This window comes from Elephantulus edwardii, unplaced genomic scaffold, assembly GCF_000299155.1.
Source record: "Elephantulus edwardii isolate Elephantulus edwardi_28Jun2011 unplaced genomic scaffold, EleEdw1.0 scaffold00223, whole genome shotgun sequence".
In the NCBI taxonomy this organism is placed as follows: domain Eukaryota; kingdom Metazoa; phylum Chordata; class Mammalia; order Macroscelidea; family Macroscelididae; genus Elephantulus; species Elephantulus edwardii.
The window spans coordinates 2,716,934-2,736,314 of NW_006399973.1; the positions used below are offsets into that span (position 1 = coordinate 2,716,934).

General features: G+C 44.9%; 1 protein-coding gene across 2 annotated transcripts in view; it reads left to right on the forward strand.

Annotated features, from left to right (window-relative positions):
• ASAP2 (ArfGAP with SH3 domain, ankyrin repeat and PH domain 2) overlaps nucleotides 1–19,381 on the forward strand; it is a 304,618-nt gene that overhangs the window by 279,687 nt on the left and 5,550 nt on the right. Inside the window, exons 18-24 of one of the 2 annotated variants that reach the window (XM_006898199.1) lie at nucleotides 356–441; nucleotides 2,500–2,615; nucleotides 3,780–3,847; nucleotides 5,151–5,264; nucleotides 7,082–7,334; nucleotides 9,859–9,993; nucleotides 10,998–11,169. In XM_006898199.1, coding sequence (XP_006898261.1) covers nucleotides 356–441; nucleotides 2,500–2,615; nucleotides 3,780–3,847; nucleotides 5,151–5,264; nucleotides 7,082–7,334; nucleotides 9,859–9,993; nucleotides 10,998–11,169 — 944 coding nt within the window. The remainder of the gene's footprint in view (nucleotides 1–355; nucleotides 442–2,499; nucleotides 2,616–3,779; nucleotides 3,848–5,150; nucleotides 5,265–7,081; nucleotides 7,335–9,858; nucleotides 9,994–10,997; nucleotides 11,170–19,381) is intronic. The other variant, XM_006898198.1, reaches the window with a different exon arrangement.

A 19,381-nucleotide genomic window follows, 5' to 3' on the forward strand; every position in this document is an offset into this window, starting at 1 on the left:
CAACCACATGTGTCTCAGGTGAAGAAGGGCTGGTCATCTGCCTCCAAAAATTCGCCAATAAAACCCCTGTCGTTTGTAGAACAGCTGGCATTAGGAGTGGCACAGGGTCTGGAGGCACTTCTGAATGTATAGGGTCACCATGAGTTGAGGCCAACTCAACTACAGTTAATAGCAACATATATCTTATAAGTAAGTGTGGGTTGTTTTTTTAATTTGTGGTGGTTTTTGGTTTTGGTTTGTTTTTTTAAAGAAAGCAAAAGGCATTTGGAAGGTGTTTTATACATGATATATGTGTGTTGGATGTAAAGCTGAATGCTGCCCTCAGAGTGCTGGAATGTTTGTGTTTGGTTTTCAGGAACCAGATGAAACTGCCCTCCACCTCGCTGTCAGATCTGTGGACCGGACTTCTCTTCACATTGTAGACTTTCTAGTTCAGAACAGGTGAGCATTATAAAGTTAAAAGGAGGCATTTATTTTTATTCCCTGGGGACAAAAGTGGGTGCTGCCCTGTTAACTTCAGTCGTGTGTCCACGGTGTGTGCGTTTTTCCAGGTCTAAACGTGAACCACGGGGCAGGGAACATGCTGCCTGCTGTGGAGTGTTTCATGGCTCACCTGGCAGCACATGGGGGCAAAAGAAATTGAAGAATGAGACTTTTTTTGCATTGAAATCTTTAAAGCTCCTGCAGTGTGAGAAAAGAAATCCTTCACACTGTCGGTAAGATCCTGGGGTGTCTTGCACGCAGTGACACCCCAGGAAGACGTTTCCATTCAATTCTGAACTCCTAGAAAGCAGAGTGTGTCCGCGGCCCCACAGCCATGGTCCGGGCAGAGGTCTGGGCCATTGGCTCTCCTGAGACTTAGCATTCACATGGCCCAAGCACGGTACACTGAGCAGTAGAAAAATGTAAAAAGGGAAATAAAGACAGCGCTTTAACCACTGTCAGGGCCAGAGATGTTAACATGGATTGTGTCCATGTAAGTTGGTTTGAAAATTTTAGTGGGTTTTTGTCTCATTAGAATATGCTTTTAGAGGAGATGCTCATTTATAGTTTACCAGCATCTCTCTATTCAGACATGGTTGTGGGTTTCCTGCCTGGCTCCTGAAGGCCAGACTTCAAGACTTTTCAAGGTCTCTCCTGACTTCCTGTCTGTGGTGTGGGGTGTATGTGTCTTGGAGTGAGAAGTGTCAAATAAAAACTCCTGACATTGTCTAAAAGCAACAGGGTGTTTTGCATTTTTAATCCTCTGCCTTTCCTTGCTGTTCCTGGAAGGCAGGCCAGCCAGGGCCATGTTGACTCTCAGGTCTCCAGCTCCTTCCCAAGTAATGAGAGTTAGCTGGGAGAGTGGTGGGAGCTGACCAACTGTCCATTGCACCTGATGGTCTAAATGCCGGTCTAAGCCTGGGAATGTAACAAGGATTCCATAAAGGTTTTATTAAATAGCAGAATGATTTCATTTACTTTCTGCATAAATTCTAGAACAGATGATAATCCTTGATCTTTTTTTCATGCAGAAAAGAAGAGCAGGAGTAGAGTCAGAGAATAAGGCTCTTTTAGCATTGAAATCACAACTGGTTTCCCCTCAGTGGGAGCAGCGGGCATCATCGCTTGATGGTGTTCTTTTCTGTCTGTCGAACGAGCACACAGCCATGGTTCTTCTGTCCTCCTCACAATGGGTGTCCATAATTGCAGGGGTTTTTTCCCTCTGCTGTTGATTCAATGGCTTGTTTCTTGTCCAAGGAGTCTCTGGGTGGCAAAAACGATTAAGCACTCCACTGGTAACTGAAAGGTTGGAAGTTGGAACCCACCCAGAGGTGCCTCGGAAGAAAGGCCTGGTGATGGGCTTCTGAAACTACAGTCATTGCACACCCGTGGAGCACAGTGCTACTCTGACACATACAGTCACCATGAGCAGCCGGTTGGTTTGTCCGGTTTTGTTCCTTGGGAGAAATCTCCAGGTTCCCTTGTTACCCAGTTTTCTGAGAGCAGTCTTAAATGGACAGGCAACTGAGGGTATAGACTCTAGGATTGTCAAGTAAAGAGATGGACAAAACTGTCCTCCCTCCTCGTGCACAGGATGGTTGAGTCGTATAGCCTTCCTGAGGCCCTGTCTCCAGTGAGACCCTCAAGACAGACGAAGGCAGTGCAGCCTCAGGACACGGGCACTGACCATGAAACAGGATGTCATCGCTCGCCTGGTGGGCGCAGCTGCCCCACCTCAGCCCTTACTCAACACCAGCAGGGGTACTGTACTAGCCTCTCCTTTGGCCTCTGCCATCATTGCACTATTTCCTTGACAGCCTTGTGCCAAGCCCCTTGTACAAACTGGTTGAGTGTTGAGTCTCTCCACTTTGGAAGATGGTTTATAGTAATTTCTGTTGATTTATTCTGATCACGCACAGCCTCTACTATTCATGCACCCCACTGCCCTCTCCAGGCAAGTCCTCTGGCTTGTGACTCATTTTGTTTCCTCTTTTTCTCTACCCTTGTCTCCACTAGTGGGAACCTGGATAAACAGACAGGTAAAGGTAGCACAGCCCTGCATTACTGCTGCCTGACAGACAACGCCGAGTGCCTCAAACTCCTCCTCCGGGGAAAGGCCTCCATTGAAATAGGTAAATGTGGAATGCTGGGGAGTTGCGAGATGAACCGACTCAGTGTCTGGTGAGAATAGTGTAGGATAGGCATGCAGGGTTCCAGTCTGCTGTTTCTGGGGTCACTGGGAGTCGGAGTTGACTGAACGGCACCTAACAGCAAGAAGTTTGTTGGAACATAAACAAGTTCGCCTTCGGGGTCCCCTCTGCAGTTGGTGAGCCTTTGGGCTCCTCTCAGGATGCAGTAGACATGAAACCTGGCCTCTGAGAGTAAGGGGCCTCTTCCCACATGTTCCGCAAAACTTCTGGTGGTTTCAGTGTTGGTGAGCAGTGCTCATCCATTGTTTTTCGACTTCATATGCATTTGCAGACACATCATGGTTTATAAGAAAGGAAAACAGTAAGCCCTATAGCTCTCAATGGTACAGAAGTGAATTTGGACAACTTTTGAACATTCTTGAATCTCTGCACACAGACTATAAACATGCTTCTCACTCATTGCCCTTGAGTCTAACTCATAGCTGACCCTCCCATTGGGTTTCTGAGGCTGTGAATCGCACTGGAGGATTTCTCCCTTGGAGCCACTGGAAGAGTCAAACTGCCAGAGGTGTACCCTTTGAGTGTGCTTTGCATTTCTTTTTTTCTTTTTTGAGATTTTATTGTAAGTTTATAAAGAACTTGGATTATCATTCATTCATTATTGTACATTTTCCTCCATGTCCCCCTCTCCCCCAGTTTGTTTTTTCTTTAGAAAAAAAAAGTTCTTTCATTGTTATACAGTCCCCTCCACAGACTAATTTACTATGCAGCTCTTATTCTGGACGTTCAAATGCATGGAACCAGATGAACGGTGTCCTCATTGGGAGATTTGTACTGAACAGCTTTATTCACTTACCTTACAGTTTAGAAATTGATTGGAATTTACTATGTGAACAGTTTTATTTTCTTGATTTGTTCAAACCTTAATTTTTATAATCCTACTGACTATACCTCTTGCAGTTCTTTATCTCTCAATACAATTATGACACAGTTTCATCCCTGACTGAGGCTAACCAGTTGTGGGTTTCCTTAATCATGTTCAACTTAATTTCTTTGTGCTTTGTGATATTTTAATAATTGCCTCTAGATAGCAGAATTTTGCCTGGTTTGCCTTAATGCACTCCTTTTCTTGCCCTTGACCTTCAGCTAACGAGTCAGGAGAGACACCACTCGACATTGCCAAGCGCCTAAAGCACGAGCACTGTGAGGAGCTGGTGAGTCCCCACGTGGCCGGGACAGGGCAAGGGGCACCCCTTCCTGGGACAGTGAGAAGCCAGTGCATTCCTGGAACACTGTCTTCTCGGGGCCTCTTAGAGGGCGTCCTGAGCAGGCTGTGGTGTCCCAGACTAGACCAGCTAAAAAGTGGTTTTACTTGGAGAAAGTCTCTCTAGAGGCAATGACCACTCCATCGTGTGGTGAGACTTGGCACATGAGCCAGTACTGGCCAGTTGGACATAATCTTCTGAAGTTACAGGGGCAACTGGGGCAGAATCTCTGAGGCCTGATCCTACATCCCCCTTTCTTCAGTGTCTGTAAACTTTCAGCTGCACGATACCTTCTTATTTTTATTCCTCAAATCTAAATCAGTCCCGTTGTTCTGCACCATCTTTGTCCTTTCTTATTTTGTAAAAATGAGCAATGCGAACAGTAGAAAGCACCCCTAGGGACCAGACTTGGGAAAATCTCTCAGGCTGTTTCCTTATTTGTAAAGTGGAGTAACACGTGCCAGATTGTGGGATTGTTATGAAAACTATTACTGAATCCTCTAAAGCCGTAAGTGCTCAGTAAATAGAATTATTAATAATAAGCTCTGTATAACTATATCCACCCAAATACTATTCTGTGCATTTTCCCTCCATTAGCTTAGTTAACACTCGTAACTATATATTATCCCTATTTTACAGTTGAGGAAACAAGCACAGAAAAGTTATGTACCCTTCCAAGGTCACATACCCACTGTGTGGTTATAGGGAGAATTAAGCCCTAGTCCTTAAAAGATTCATTGTATGTAATGACTTTATATCTCTTCTGTACATCTAGAATGTCATTAGCTGTCTGCCTTCTCTGGGAAGATGAAAAAAAAATCATTCAAATTATTATCTGCACAGCTAACTTTTCTCAAATGGGTTTAGAAAGGCACAGTTACTAATTAGAAAACACGTTCATTCTTTCAAGAAACATTTCTGTACCACTAGGCTCTTTGTTCTCCTTGAGATTCCAAATTCTCCTTGCCTGTGTACAGCATTTTACAATTTACGGAGCATTTAACGAGAACTACACTGTTTCAAATCCAGATTTTTCTATGAATTGAGGGGCAGAGGGTCCAGCTAATGCATCTCTTTTACCATGAGGAACTTGAGACTTGGAGATTGAAATGCACTAGCCTTGCATTAGAATGTGTGTTTTTGGCCTCTGAGCCTGTCTTTTTCTGCTGTCTGTCGGACATGTTGGTGGATGTCTGTGTCACACGCCTGTGTCTGAGAGCTGCATTACTGACAATCTCTTTGTCCTCCTCAGCTCACTCAGGCCTTATCGGGAAGATTTAATTCTCATGTTCATGTCGAATATGAGTGGCGATTACTGCACGAAGATCTGGATGAAAGCGATGATGATGTGGATGAGAAATTGCAGGTTTGTGCCAGACTGCATTCTGTTCAAAAGGGCTTTGATAAGCTTCATTCAGAGCACTGTGGCTCCCAGCCTATAATTATAGCCAAGAGTGGTTTTGTAGGGAGATACGGTTTACTTTTTGTTTTCGTTTGTCTCACTAGACTGGTTTACCCTTTCCTCTACTACTTCCTGCCTCTCAGCTTCCACACACGTTCATTTAAAGGAAGAGTTAATTACGCCACAACAGGCAGCTGCTTGGTTTTCTATGCAAAGGGAAGACCTAGGAAGCCTTTGACTATAATGATTTTTGGAGGAAGTTCACTCACTAGGGAGTAAGGTTATAAAGAGCTGGGTATTCACCAGCAGTGGATAGTGTCCAACTGGTTGGGTCATTCACATGTTAAAAACACTAACTGGAATCACTAAGTGACCCTTGGAGTGCCAACTCTTGGCTTTCTCTAAAGAGGGGAATGAAGCCACAAGAGAGAAGTTGACTTGGCCAAAGTGAAGCAACTAATTAATAGGCTCGGGACCAGAATCAGACCTCTTGCTTCATGGTCTAGAACACTCGCTATTTTGCATACTTGGTGGAACCCCAGAAAAGATTACTGCTTTTATATAAGTTTCTTAGCTGACTCTGAAACTCAGGAACCTTTACACTAAAGCCCAAACTCTTGGTTTCTTCCCAATTCCAATTCCCTGTTAGCAAAGTAGTATTAAGTTTGCCTGAAGAAGTGTTCCATGTCGAAATTATCAGGAAATGCCATATGAAACATAGTTAGGTAGTTTTTAAAAACTCTACTGAAGATCTTTCATGTTCTAATGGGTATAAAATTGGAAGCAGGTGTGGCATCCACTTCCTAAACAACATGCCTCAGGAAACTATGAACTTTGAGAAACGACCATAGTTATAGAAAGGCTTCAGGTCTTTTGTTCAGTAGGGTCACTATGAGTCATGCTTGACTCAGTGGCAATCAACAACAACTAAAACAATGGGTCAACAACAATGGGTATAAAAAGATGTCCAGTGATACATATGGCATTCCAAAAACTTACTGAGCCAGTAAAGTGCTTTACTTTTTTTGCCAATATCTGTAACGTAACCTTTTTTCAGTTATAGAAATGTCTTCACTGTTTTTGACCCAAAGCAGTGTCAGGGAGAGCAGAGTTAGTTAATTTCACACTGACAGCATGTTCCCATTGAGCCTCTGCCGACTCAGAGTAATCCTGCAGGATAGCGTAGAGCTGCTGCACAGAATTCTCAAGGCTCTGGCCTTTCCTGGCACTTACCTTCCTCCTGGAGAGTGGCTGATGGGAGAAAGAGCCAACCACTGCCCTTGCCTGTGGTAGCCAAGTACTTATCCACTGTGGCACTAGGACTCCTGCAGTTATGGTCCATGTGGAAGAAGATTTGATCTCACCTGCAGCAGCCAGAGCTATTGGGGATTGCAGCTGGGTGACCAAAGTCAGCCGTACTGTTAGGTAGTCTAAGATTCCAGGTGTTTGAAGAAAAAAAAAATACAGAATCAGGTTGAAATAATTCTTGCTTGCTTGATGAAGTAACTTTCATTCTAAATTTGTTTAGAGAATGAAGAATTATCACTTGTAAAGCATAGACTTTTGGTTTTTTTGTGGGTGTTGGAAAGTAGTATATATTGTGATGAAAAGAGCAGAGTCGGTGTTAAATCTTGCAGCTTCCTGCAACCCTTGAGAATGCCTAGTGGTATAAATGTCTAAGAAATGATCGACATGAGGCTTTCACTGCTAGGCTGAGAGTTAGAACAAGAGGTCTGTGTGCCTCCCGCTCACACACCTCTGCTCCAACATTCCTCGTACAGCCTAGTCCCAATCGGCGAGAAGACCGGCCTGTCAGCTTCTACCAGCTGGGATCTAACCAACTTCAGTCCAACACTGCATGTTTGGCCAGAGATGGCACGAGCCTTGCCAAGGACAAGCAGAGGGGTTTCGTGCCTAACATCTTGCAGAATGAGACGTACGGAGCCATCCTGAGTGGCAGCCCACCGCCCTCCCAGCCTGCACCCCCCACCACCACCAGTGCCCCCCCGCTCCCTCCACGGAATGTTGGCAAAGGTACTATCCCGTTAGTGGTTTCCTGAAAATGCATGGTTTTGTTTTGATTCTGCTTGTAAAGTTGGTTGTTGCTTTGCCCTCAGCTACAGTTTGGAGCAGAGTTAGGATGCTTCTGTTTCCTTTGGCTCTGAGAGGGGGGCTCCAGCATTTTAACCTGGCACATGAGGTGCTTTTCTGTGGACCTCTCTTCTGTTCGTTTTCTTTTTACCTTCCACTACTCCCCACCCATCCCGTGGCCTTTATCCTCTGCTTTGTTACTTCTCCCCTAGCAGCCCTCTTGGCCAGCTTTTGGCATTTGCATTCATTTCTTATATATATGATCCCTCAAAATCAAAGATGATAGTTTTGAAATAATGCTTAGCCCACATAATACTTAGCCTGTGATAACAAATTCAAATTATTGCTGTGGTTACTACCAAGGCCTTCAGTGCAAAAAGTGTACATCTTTGCACAAAGTAGATATATCACAAAACATGGAATATTTGGCTCAGCCTACGTGGATCAGGAGCTGTACTGCCACTTTAAAGGCACGTGGTTTGAATCCACCGGCTGCTCCATGGAAAAAGTATAGGCAAACCTCATGCAATTTCTAGCCTCGAAAAACCCACTGTAGCATCAGCTATGAGTCAGCTCTGGCTCAATGACGCATAACAACAACATACAAAAAGTAACTAAAATCCCCGACAGTTAATTTCCCTACAATAAAGCCCGGCTGACTAGGAGGTAGCCATCAGTGTTGCCCTTGCTGGCCTCCAGAGAGTTCACATTGTGGGTGTGGAGGGACTGCTGATGCCTTGTGAAGGAAAGCCTAAAATACAGGAGCCTCCACGGAACAGGGAGCCCAGGCACTGGGAGACTGTGCAACCTACATCATATAATAAATCCCAGACCGCAGTATGCTAATCGGAGGAGAGCTAATGTCCTGGGAGTCACAGGGTGTAGGTGAGTGATGACAGCAAGTGGCTAGAAGACCTGATTCGAAGAGCTCGGTATCAGGGCCACCTACACAATCACTGGATCTGTACACTCAGCAGTGTGACTGGGTGTGTTGTTGACCCTCCCACATGGCTCTGCCTCTTGTCACTCAGAGATGCCCAGAGAATTATCAGGGGACCTGTTGTCTGGGTCACTGAACCCTACCATAAGGAGCAAAACTAGTGTTTCACCAAGCAGGCCCCAGAAACAAGTACACTTATCCCATGCACAGAGCCCATGGCCTCCCCGGATTCAGCCACCATGTACCTCACATCCTCTGTAGGGTGCTCTAACCTAGCTTTTTTGGGGAAGTCCCAGAACAAGGATGGAATCTAAATAGGTAGACTATACACATATCTCCCAGTCTCCCTGTCCTCCCTGTGGCCTGAATGAGGCTGTGCTACAGGACGGGGAGTGAGGGAGGTAAGAGCAGCAAGTTGTGGTTGACATCTCATTGCCTTCCCCTGTCCTCTTTCCACACCGTGTACATGTATATTAATTTTGTATTCCCAGTTTTAAAATTATTTTATCATCCCCATTCTGATTAATGACCCTCACTGGCTGCATGGATCATACAAAGAAAGATTTTATTTTACATTGTTGGATCATATAAGAGTGGCACCTTCCTCATCTTTATTTCCTTCATCTTTATTTCTTGCTTTCCTAACATCTAGAAATTAGAGAGGGGTTTTTTTTCTTCCTGTTTCTTTTTTACCATTGTTATCCTCATTTCTGCTTTGGATGGTATAGACTGTATTTCACACTTACACTTCACCCCTGTGGATCTTCTCTTATTCCCCATCATTCTACACTGAGTCTGCGATGAAACAGCCGAAGAATCAATAGGAGAGGGAGTGGGGAGGTGAGAGGAGACCACGTTCACTGTGGGGCAGGCTGAGGCTTCCTCTGGACCACACGGCGCACTCCCGGGACGGGTGGCTCCCACTCATTTCCAGGCCTGCTCTGTGTACAAGGCCCGCTGGGCTCTTGGGTCCCTGAGTTGACGTCACTCAGTGAGGAAGAGCACAGAGCTTTGTGAGACAGAGGAGAGATTGTGACCAGAAAATGCCATCCCCCTTCTTTTGTGGCCCACCTGAACTGACCCTGCAGAAACTTGGTAGAGAACACAGGACTTGATGTCTTTGCAGTTTCCTACCGCTGTAGTCTGCGACCACAGCACTCAGCCTTGAACAGTAGTTACTCTGGTGAGCTCGGGGAGAACTTCAGGGACAGAAGCCAGGGTTCCAGTAAGTCCTGAATGTAATGCTCAGGAGACATCATTGTGCTCATTTTTTCTCCTCTCCAAATAACATTTGCACTTGAGATGATAAATCGGGAATTACTACAGTTTTGCGTTAGAGTTAAGGCAACCGGCTGAGAATATCAGAATGGAAGTGGGGGGATAAAAAGTTCCCTGTTCTCTTTGCTCTCCCGATGCTGTTGTAGAAGGGTCGTGCTTACTGTTTTCTCAGGGAGAGGATCAATAATGCAGTGTTCTGTTTCTGTTTTTGTTGTGTGCGTGCGTGTGCATGTGCGTGCCTGGGTGTAGTGCAGACAGCCTCCTCAGCTAGCACCCTGTGGAAGACAAACTCTGTAAGTGTGGACGGTGTAAGCAGGCAGCGATCTTCGTCAGATCCGCCAGCTGTCCACCCACCGCTGCCCCCTCTTCGCGTGACATCTACCAGTACGTTTTTTATTTTACTTTCTTGCCGATGGGCTCTGTAGATCTGGATGGCAGGGGGGTGCTGTCAGCAGCCAGCGTGGGGTAGCACTGCAGAACCCCTCACTGCACCTGCACGGGCACAGACAGGGCGGCACTGTGCTGCCGACGGTGGTGCTTCCCCGGGGCCACCCACACTCTGCCCAGCCTCTCTTCCCCAGTGCAAACTCCCACCTGGACCCACCCCTGGTCCCCACGATGGCTCACTCACACTCTTCCTCTGTCTTCCAAAGCATTTCAGTAGGATTTCCCCCTTTTCACACATTTAGTCCATGGCATCAGCCATTGTTACTATTTCCAATATTTGAGGACAGTCATTTAGACCATAATCTGGTTTATGTTTTTTTATTCAATGTCAATATGTGGTGAAAGTCACCAAATACTAGGGATAGCATGGTAGGAGAGGTTTGGCACCACTGTGCAGAGCCTCCAAGTTTTCACCACGTGTTCCCCACCAACACCACTGAATCAGTGGTGTGACTCCCTCTCAACAACCTGGTGAAGTGGATAGGGCATCATTCCCCTTTTGGGGGATGGTTCAGCTGAGGCAAAAAGAATAGTGGCCCCAGAAGGCACAGTTACAGACCCAGGGACAGAAGTCAGCTTGAAGGAGGGCCCCAAAGCTCAGCTCTGTTTTCATTCCTGTAGGTGTTAGGGTTGAGAGCAGAAAACTGTTGGCTTCCCAGCAGGGAGTTCCAGCTGAGAAAATGCTCACAGAATAATAGAGACCTTTTCATCCTAATTTTAGGCTTGCTGCTTCCTCATTAGTTTAGAAAGTACCTTTTATCTTCTCCCCACTACTGACGTTTTTCTAAAAATCAGCAGTGAAACAGCATTTTCTCCTTAGAAAGTATCAAACAGAAAAACAAAAACCCACAACCATATCTGAAAAGTCTCAGGTGAGAAGTCTGGGGAAAGGAAAGCCTTGAACTCTGACTCTCTATTTCTCTTCTTTATTCTCTCTACAGATCCTCTGACTTCCACCCCACCCCCTCCTGTAGCCAAAGCACCTGGCGTGATAGAATCCTTGAGCCAGCAGTTGAAGCCGGCACAGCCTGGAATCCCACAGTGCAAATCCACACCACCATCCCTGCCACCGCAGCCACCCAACCGCCTCCCGCAGAAGAAGCCGACTCCCGGGTAATCCTGCCCCCTGCCCTCCATTGCCATCCCTTGCCCTCCACTGCCGGGGGCCTGGCACAGGGCCTGCCCCTCATGTTCAGGGAGTGTCCAAAATGGCAGGGACCCCATCTGAGGTTGCCTGCTGAGGTTTCTGTATCAAATCTCCATTGTCTTCTATGGTAGCATTGAGTGGCCTACTGAAATCTTCAGGGCTTAAGTTTAATGCAGTTAATTTATCAAGAATTTTTAAACTGGGAGCTCTGGTGGCCTAGTAGCAAGAAGCTGCACTGCAATCCTAGAGGTACACGGTTCGAATCCACCAGATGCTCTGCTGGAGGAGGAGGGGCAATCTTTTCCTATACCTGTCAGATCTGACTTGATAAGTGTACACACAAACACACAATATAATATAGACATTACCAAAAAAATTTTTTAACTGTGAAAACTGCTTGCACAGGGAGCTCTGGTGGCCCTGTGGCAAGAAGCTGCACTGCAGTCCCGAAGGCACGCGGTTTGAATCTACCTGATGCTCTGCTAGAGAAGGAGGGGCAGTCTCCTCCTGTGCCATTTGGATCAGATTCGATAGTTACACAACAAGAAACAAAAAACCAACAAACAAAAAAGGAAAAAAAGAGCCGACCTGATTGTATATGTACATTTGTATAGTGAATTTAGAGGTAGTTTAGTAGCGACATTGGGATTTTTGAGGTTCTCAAAACACTAAGCCATGTAGCTTTATTTATTGTTGAATATATGGACCCTTTATAGCGTAGAGCGTATATTCCCTACAAACAAGAACATTCTTCTTCATACCAGCAAAACCTGGAAATCAACACTGATACATTGCTACCAGTCTGATCCTCAGACTGATTTGAATTTTGCCACTTGTCGAGATAATACAAAAGGATTCGGTTTATGGCTTTTAATCTAGATTTTCATAGTGGCAGTGCAATTCAGAAACCAAGATCTGGATGTTAGGTTTGCTTAACGCTGTTGGAGCTTGTTTATTGCTTTTAGAGCAAGAAGCTAAGCTCGCTTGTTGAAATTACTGCTCACAAGCCCTCTTTAGAGGTCAGAACTGGGGCAAGTGCGCGCGCACGCGCGCGCGCGCGCGCACACACACACACACACACACACACACACACACACACCCTACCTTTCTACTTCTATATCTATCTTCAAAATTATTACTTCATACTGATACCTCCAGTTTTAATTGTCCCAGTTCCAAGTCAAGGAGCCCGGGGAGTTTTCTTATTGCTGCTGAAGCAGTAAGCTAGGTTGGTTCATTGCAGTTACTGCTCACAGGCCCTCCTGAGTGGTCAGAACTGGGACACATCCACGCACACATGCGCACACACATACATGCATGTACACATTCATTTTTATATTTCTGTCTATTGAAAATTATTCCTTCACACTGGTATGTCCAGGTTTGATTGTCCGAGTAACCAGTCAAGGAATCCTGGTGGTCCAGCTATTAACTGCTCTGCTGTGAAAGGGTGGCAGGTTAAACTAACCCAGCATCTCCACAGGGGCCCCTGGTGGCGTAGTCCGCAGGGAGGTGCACTGTGAACCTAGAGGCTATACCTCTGGGGGTTTGAATCCACCAAGTGGCTCAAGTGTGATTTACAGTCTCAGAAACACAAATGAAGGTCAGCTGTAAGTCACTTCTGACTCAGCAGTCAAGAAAGAGAAAGAGAGAGGCCACCTGGAAGAAAGGCCTACCCATCTACTCTCAGAGATTAAAGCCTAGACCACTATGCAGCAGTTCTGCTCGGCCACAAGAGGTCACTTGGAGGCAAAATCAGCTATTTGGCGCCTAACAACAACAGCAGCAAACCACTTAACCATTACCGACAAAAGATACGACCTTTCATTATGTTTACAGACTCTCGGGAATTTGAATAATCAGGGAGGATAGCTTAGTTTTGCTCTGCTCTCTGGGCTGTTAGTTGAAAAGAAATGAAAAGGCAAAGGGTGATTAAACACAGGAAATGACTCACCAGCTGAGGGGCTGGGATCCTTTCACTCCCCATGTCTGGTAGATGATGCTGGCTGCTGTCAGCTAGGAGTATTGACTAGAATTGCTTCTGTGTGCGTGGCCTCACCATGGGTCTCGGGCGTCCTCATGTGGTGGCCTCAGTCTGAGAGCAAGGTCCCAAAGCTCAGCCTAGGCCTGGGAAGTACACATCATCCCTCCTGTGAGAAGGTTCTGGTCAACCAGTGAAGGTGCCCAGGCTGCAGTTTGGAGGGGTGAGGGGTAGAATCTGGGTAGTGGCACAGTGTGGTCATGGACTCCACCTCTCAATGGGAGGAGTATCATAATTTGGAGCACTACTCTTAAGTCACCACACCAACCCAGCTCTGCAGGACTTTTTTCTTTTCTGTACTTGTTTCTTTCTTCTCTGACGAGAAACCTGTTTTCTTATCCCTGTACTTGATCGATGACTTTCCTGAAACCAGTCTCCCATCTCTGCCTCCACCCCCTCTTCTGTGCAGAAGCCTTCCTGTCCCTCCCTGCCTGGCTTCTGGCTTCTGTTTTGAGATTCCCTCTTGGAAGCCATCTTCCAAACCTTCTCAGTCTCTCACACCCCAAATGAGTCTGTTTTCTTCCATGCCGCTAGGCAGATGCTGGCACCTTCAAGTTATAAATTACATCCTGCGGATTGAGTATTTTATTGGTTTTTTTCCTGACACCTTAACTTCTTCCTGTTCTCTTCTGCTCTCTCTTTAAATGTGATTCTTACTATTTAGATGTTAGAGCTCCTGGCCTTGCTTCTTAACTGTATGTTCTTGTGCCCTTGAGGTTTTGTTGTTGTTATGTGCCATCGAGTCACCTGTGACTCATAGCAACCATATGTACAAGAGCTCTGAACCCTGCCCTATCCTGAGCCAATCTCACCATGTCTGACAGACTTAAACCCATTTCTTTAGTCACTGAGTCATTCCATCTCATCCAGGATCTTCCTTTTCTGCACTGTCCCTCTACCCTTCCAAGCATGATGTCTTTCTCCAAGGATCAGTCCCACTTGGCCATGTGCCTAAAGTATGTGAGACAAAGCTTCAAAATCCTTGCCTCCAGGGAGCAGCCTGGTTTCACCCTCTTCAGGACGAACCTGTTTGTTCTTCTTTTATTAGGGTGATCTAAATACTGTAACAAATCAGCCTGGAATATCCAGGTTTAATGCACATAAGCTAACTTCTCACTCACATAGTTCAGTATGCTTGGTTGTTGTTTTTTTCAGCATCTAAGTTTTATTAATTTATTAATGTGAGTTTTCAAAAACAAACATCCATGCCAGTGAGGGTAGTAGGAGGGAAAAGAGAAGGATAGAAGAGGAAGGAATTCTGCTTTATTGGTAATAAAACTCCAGGTTAAACACATCATGGATTTCCTAGTCGCCCAAATGTATGTGGTCCTTGAAAATAATGTACCACTCCTTAAAAAACAATTTTGTTCCAACAAATGTCAGCTTGAGCTGTGATCAGCTTCTTAAGATCTCCAATGGTGTTGTTAGTATTGCACTCAATGAGGACCTTCTCAATCAGTCTGGGCTGCAGCCCACCCAGATCTCCTTGAGGCCACCAGTGCCACAAGCTCCTAGCTTAAAGTTAATTCCAGGTTGCATGTTCTTGGTTGGGTAGCAGTCCTCAGGACTGACTCAGAGATCCAGCTCCTTATACATTCTGATTCTACTGGCCTTATCCTCTGGGTCCAGGGTTGCTTCCAAAGTGGGGGAGAGAATGTGGAGCAGGCTTACCACATCCCTAACCTACTTAGACTGGAATGACCTTCCCTCCCATACTCCTTTGAGTAAAGCAGTCCCATGGTTTTACCTGGATCGTAAAACAAAACATGCCTTTATCAACACATGTTTTTCTACTCATGCTGTCCCTACATGTTCCAGAGTGGAACTGCTTCCTAGGGTTTTCAGTGGCCGTGATCTCATGGAAGTAAATCACCAGGCCTTTCTTCCACTGCACTACCATGTGGATTCAAACCACCAGTCGTTCTGTGAGTGAAAAGCCAGCCATGTGTACCACTTGGCTGGGTAGCCACTTCCTACAGGAGCTCTGTGCTGCTAACTTGCCATGTAATGGTGAGATTACATCACCTCTTTTGTGGATAATAATAAAACTCTTCATCATGTCCACAACCTACACCATTGTCCGGAGTCAGCTACTCACTCACAATCTTTTCGTAGTTTTGATGGCATTTGTCATTAAGCAACATTCTCCGCTACCTTCTGGTTTCCACTTCTGCTTTGTTTGCCTGCTTGTTAAATCTATTTTGCAGGAGATTTGTTTTTTTTTCCATTTTGTCTTCCATTTCTTGTACTGAGGTTTTTTAAAACATATTATTTCTGAGCTCTGGTGGCCTAGTGGTAAGAAGCTGTACTGTAATCCCTAAGGCACACGGTTTGAGGCCACTAGCCACTCTTTGGTAGAAGGATGGACAGTCTCCTCCCATGCAATTAACTGGCTCTGAAAACCCGCCAGAGGGTCAGCTATGGGTCAGGTCTAACTCTGCGGTCCACAACATCATCATATAATCTGGTGCTGTTTCTAGTTCTAGTATATAATTTTTTTCCTCTAATTTTAACTATTTTGTTGTTGTTTTAAGAATGGACATAGCACATACCCCGACTTCAAGAGGTTTTAGATGTACAGTTCAATGGCAGGGGCACTGATTACATCTTCAAGCTGTCAGACCATTCTCCCCTTTTTTTATGAGTTGCTCCTCCTTTATTAACATAAACTCATTGCACATAAGGGTTCCAAATTGCTGTTGGGAATTTGATTCCATGTACATAATCCTTTAAAATTCATAATGCTCAAGGTAGACCTCCCCCCCCACTAGTTCCCGTTGTTCACTTTTCAGCAATACTTTAGAGATCCCCCCTCCTTTCTCCACCATCTTGGAGCCTCTGGAAGCTTTCTGGAAACAGGACCTCCAAGCACAGTTGTGCTGCAGGCCATTTTTGCTGGCTAGAAATGGGGTCTCCAGAACCAGAGTGTACGTCACACTTCTGATAAAATTGAAGGTGTTTATGATCAAGATGAAACGTAATGCAGGTACCTTGTACTCCTAAGAGACACATGTATGGGCCCAGAGCAAACACCAGCACAGTGATTCCTGGCAGCAGACATAGCCAACGTGAAGTAATGTGGGGAAAAGGAGTTCACACCCATGGAAGCCGTGGCCTGGCTCATGCGCACTTCCAAAGCAGCTGTCCTGTGAGGCTGTTGGGCACAGAATCATCTAATGCTGTATTCTTCCAAGGATTTAAACTTATTTAAAAAAAATATGTGGGTTTCTTTTTGCATAAGAGGACCTCAGGGGACATTTTTGGTTTAAGGTTTGAGATTATCTCAGGGCAGTAGCTTCAAGGGTTCATCAGCCTCTGTGACTCGAGAAAGGCAGACCTTACATGAATCTGAAATTCTCTTCAGCATTTACCCCTTATTAGATTCTTCTTTTTTTTTTTTTTTTAATGTTCATCATTTCTCCAAGTTTTTATTTTTATTTTTTTTTCTATAATTATATTTTATTAATTTTCATAAACATTCTTCTGTGGATCTATGATGAAAATGTTCAGTCATGGTAGCTGGGCACTGTCCAGTTCTTCTGATCTCGTAGCAAAGGGGGGCCGTCAGTTATTCATAGAGGCAGTCGGCCACATATTCCGTATCTTCAGTCTATTCCTGACTCTTTCCTCTGTTCTTCGCTCTGTAAAGACAAATGGTAGGATTTGGTTTTGCCTTTGTGCATAATCAGTCTCTTCAACTTTGGTCCTTGCTTTCTATTTTGAGCTCTGTTGTATTGAAGGCTTTTCTATCAACCTGTGTTTCATGTTCATATGTCTATGACAGGTGACACATTGAAAACTGACTGGGGCACTACACAGAGTTGCCTCAGTGGGTGTCACCATCAGGTCCTCAGGCTGTTTAGACCTTCTGAAGAACATTCTAATAGTGTTTAGCTTAAATGGTGTCATTTTTCTGGAGATAGAGAAATAAAGGTAATATTTCATGTACTCTTTCTGTGTTTAAAATACTCTCGAGAACCACACCTGGCATTCCTAATCCAGAAACTATGTTTCTATAAAAATAGCAGCTCTGGTCTTCAGTAGGATTGACATGGGTAGGACAATTGCTAGGCTGTTCCAAAATTCATTAACTCCTAAGCAGATTTTTGACTGACCCTTGTTTATAGCCCTGTCCTGTCTCCCACTTGCAGAGGTTCTTGAGCCTTTGGGGAAGTATAGAAAACAAATAAGGGGCCCTGGTGGCACAGTGGTTTAAGCCATTGACCACTGCTCACAAGATCAGTGCTTAGAACCCACCAGCAGCTCCTCAGAAAAAGCATAAAGTCATCTGTTTCTGCTCTGGAAAGCCTCTGAGGCCGTTCTTTGAACTTCAGGTTCATTGTGAGTCAGAAGCCTCTTGAGGACAGTGGGTCTGGGTTTGATTTCAAAGAGAAACTAGAAGACTTCTCAACTTTTCCTCAGTATCAGCTTAACATTCTCCTTTCTCAGATCAACTAGGCTGGTAGCAATTTATACTTCCATCTTCAGCATTTTAAGGATTGTTTTCTTAGCATTCTTTTGAGTGTACATCAAGGAGGAAGGGATCCTTTTCATTGAGAAGAAGTGGGAATAGGTGTGTTTTTAATAGCCATTGTTAAAAGACTCTCAGAATGTCTTTTCATGGAGGTTTATCTTATAAAGACTGTACAGCCCACAAAATCTAAAACTCAAGATGCATAAACTTGCCTTTCTGTTCTTAAACAATATATATATATATAACATATTATAGAGAATTTGCTCCTAAGTGGCGATGAGAATTTCTTGCCTCAAGGCTAAGTGACAGCAGGCTGCACTTTTCTAAGTCTCTATGTTGGGGTCCTGTGGCATTAGAATTGTGCCTTGGAACTTGGGCTAAAACCTAGACTTGTTTGGGTAGATATTCTTTGCCTCCTCCATTCTCCAACTTCCTTCCGTTATAAACCCCATTGTTGACACCGTAACTAGGAATCTGGGGGTCAGCAACGAATAAATTAATCTCTAGCTCTGCAGACACCACGGGACTGGACTGCTGGCTCATTATCTGCTTTCTGCTCTGGCCCTTTCAGAGAGAAGCTCATGGTGCGGTGCCCCCATGTCTCGCTTTCTGTTCTCCAGACAGGTCGATATCTTATCATTCTCTTTTCACTCCATTCTGCATTGCCCTTTCCAAGCTGCTCTTCTCTAGGAGGCCAGGTCTCAGGTTGAGTTGTGACTAAGAAGCAGTTGACCCTCAGCAGTCATCAGCGGGAAGCTCGGGAGCGGCAGGTGTTGACTACCAAGTGCAGGGTCTTGGACGCAGCCTTTCAAATACTCCAAGGCTACTTGTTCTGCCTTCCTGGTTCTCAGAAGAGGTCTCATGAGAGACTGCTGTTGCGTTTCCTCACACACTCACCTAGTGTTCGGTCTAAGTGAAAGGAAAGGGGACGGGGTGGTAAAGCAGATGATGTCCAAGGACCTTCACGACAAATTTGGATGAACTGAATCATGAGTGAATAGATGTCCCAGTGGAGTCCTCCTTCTAAAGGAATACCCTGGTCTATTATTCTCTCTGTAAAGGAGCAAGCCCTTCCTCTCACCACTTGGAAAATTTTGTCCCTGCCGTCAGTCTGGATTTTCACTTTTGTTCTCTTAGGACAGGGCGTCTGCAAACTCTGGCCTGACACCTCTGAGCTAAGAATAGTTTTCATGTTTTCAAATAGTTGAAAAAGTCAAAGAAGAATATTTTGAAACACATAAAAATTATGTGTAAAAGGGATATGTGATTAGGTATTTTTGTCATGACAGGAGTCCAGAATGAAGGCTGCATAGTGGAGTGGACCTGAGGGGAGGGATTGTATAACAATGAAAGAATTTTTCTTTTACTTTTCAAAGAGAAGAGTTGGGGGGGAGGGGTGGGCAGGGAGAAAAGTGCAACAATCAATGAATGGAAATCCAGTCTCTGTAAATTTTCATTAAAATTAATTTAAAAAATGATATAAATTTGGGGAGCTCTGGTGGCCTAGTGGCAAGAATCTGCAACTACAATCCCAGAGGTGCACGGTTCGAATCCACCAGATGCTCTGCCGAGGAAGGAGGGGCAATCTCCTCCTGTACCAGTCAGATCTGATTTGACGGTACCCTCACACAAAAATAATAAAATAAAAAAAATTTTTTTAAAA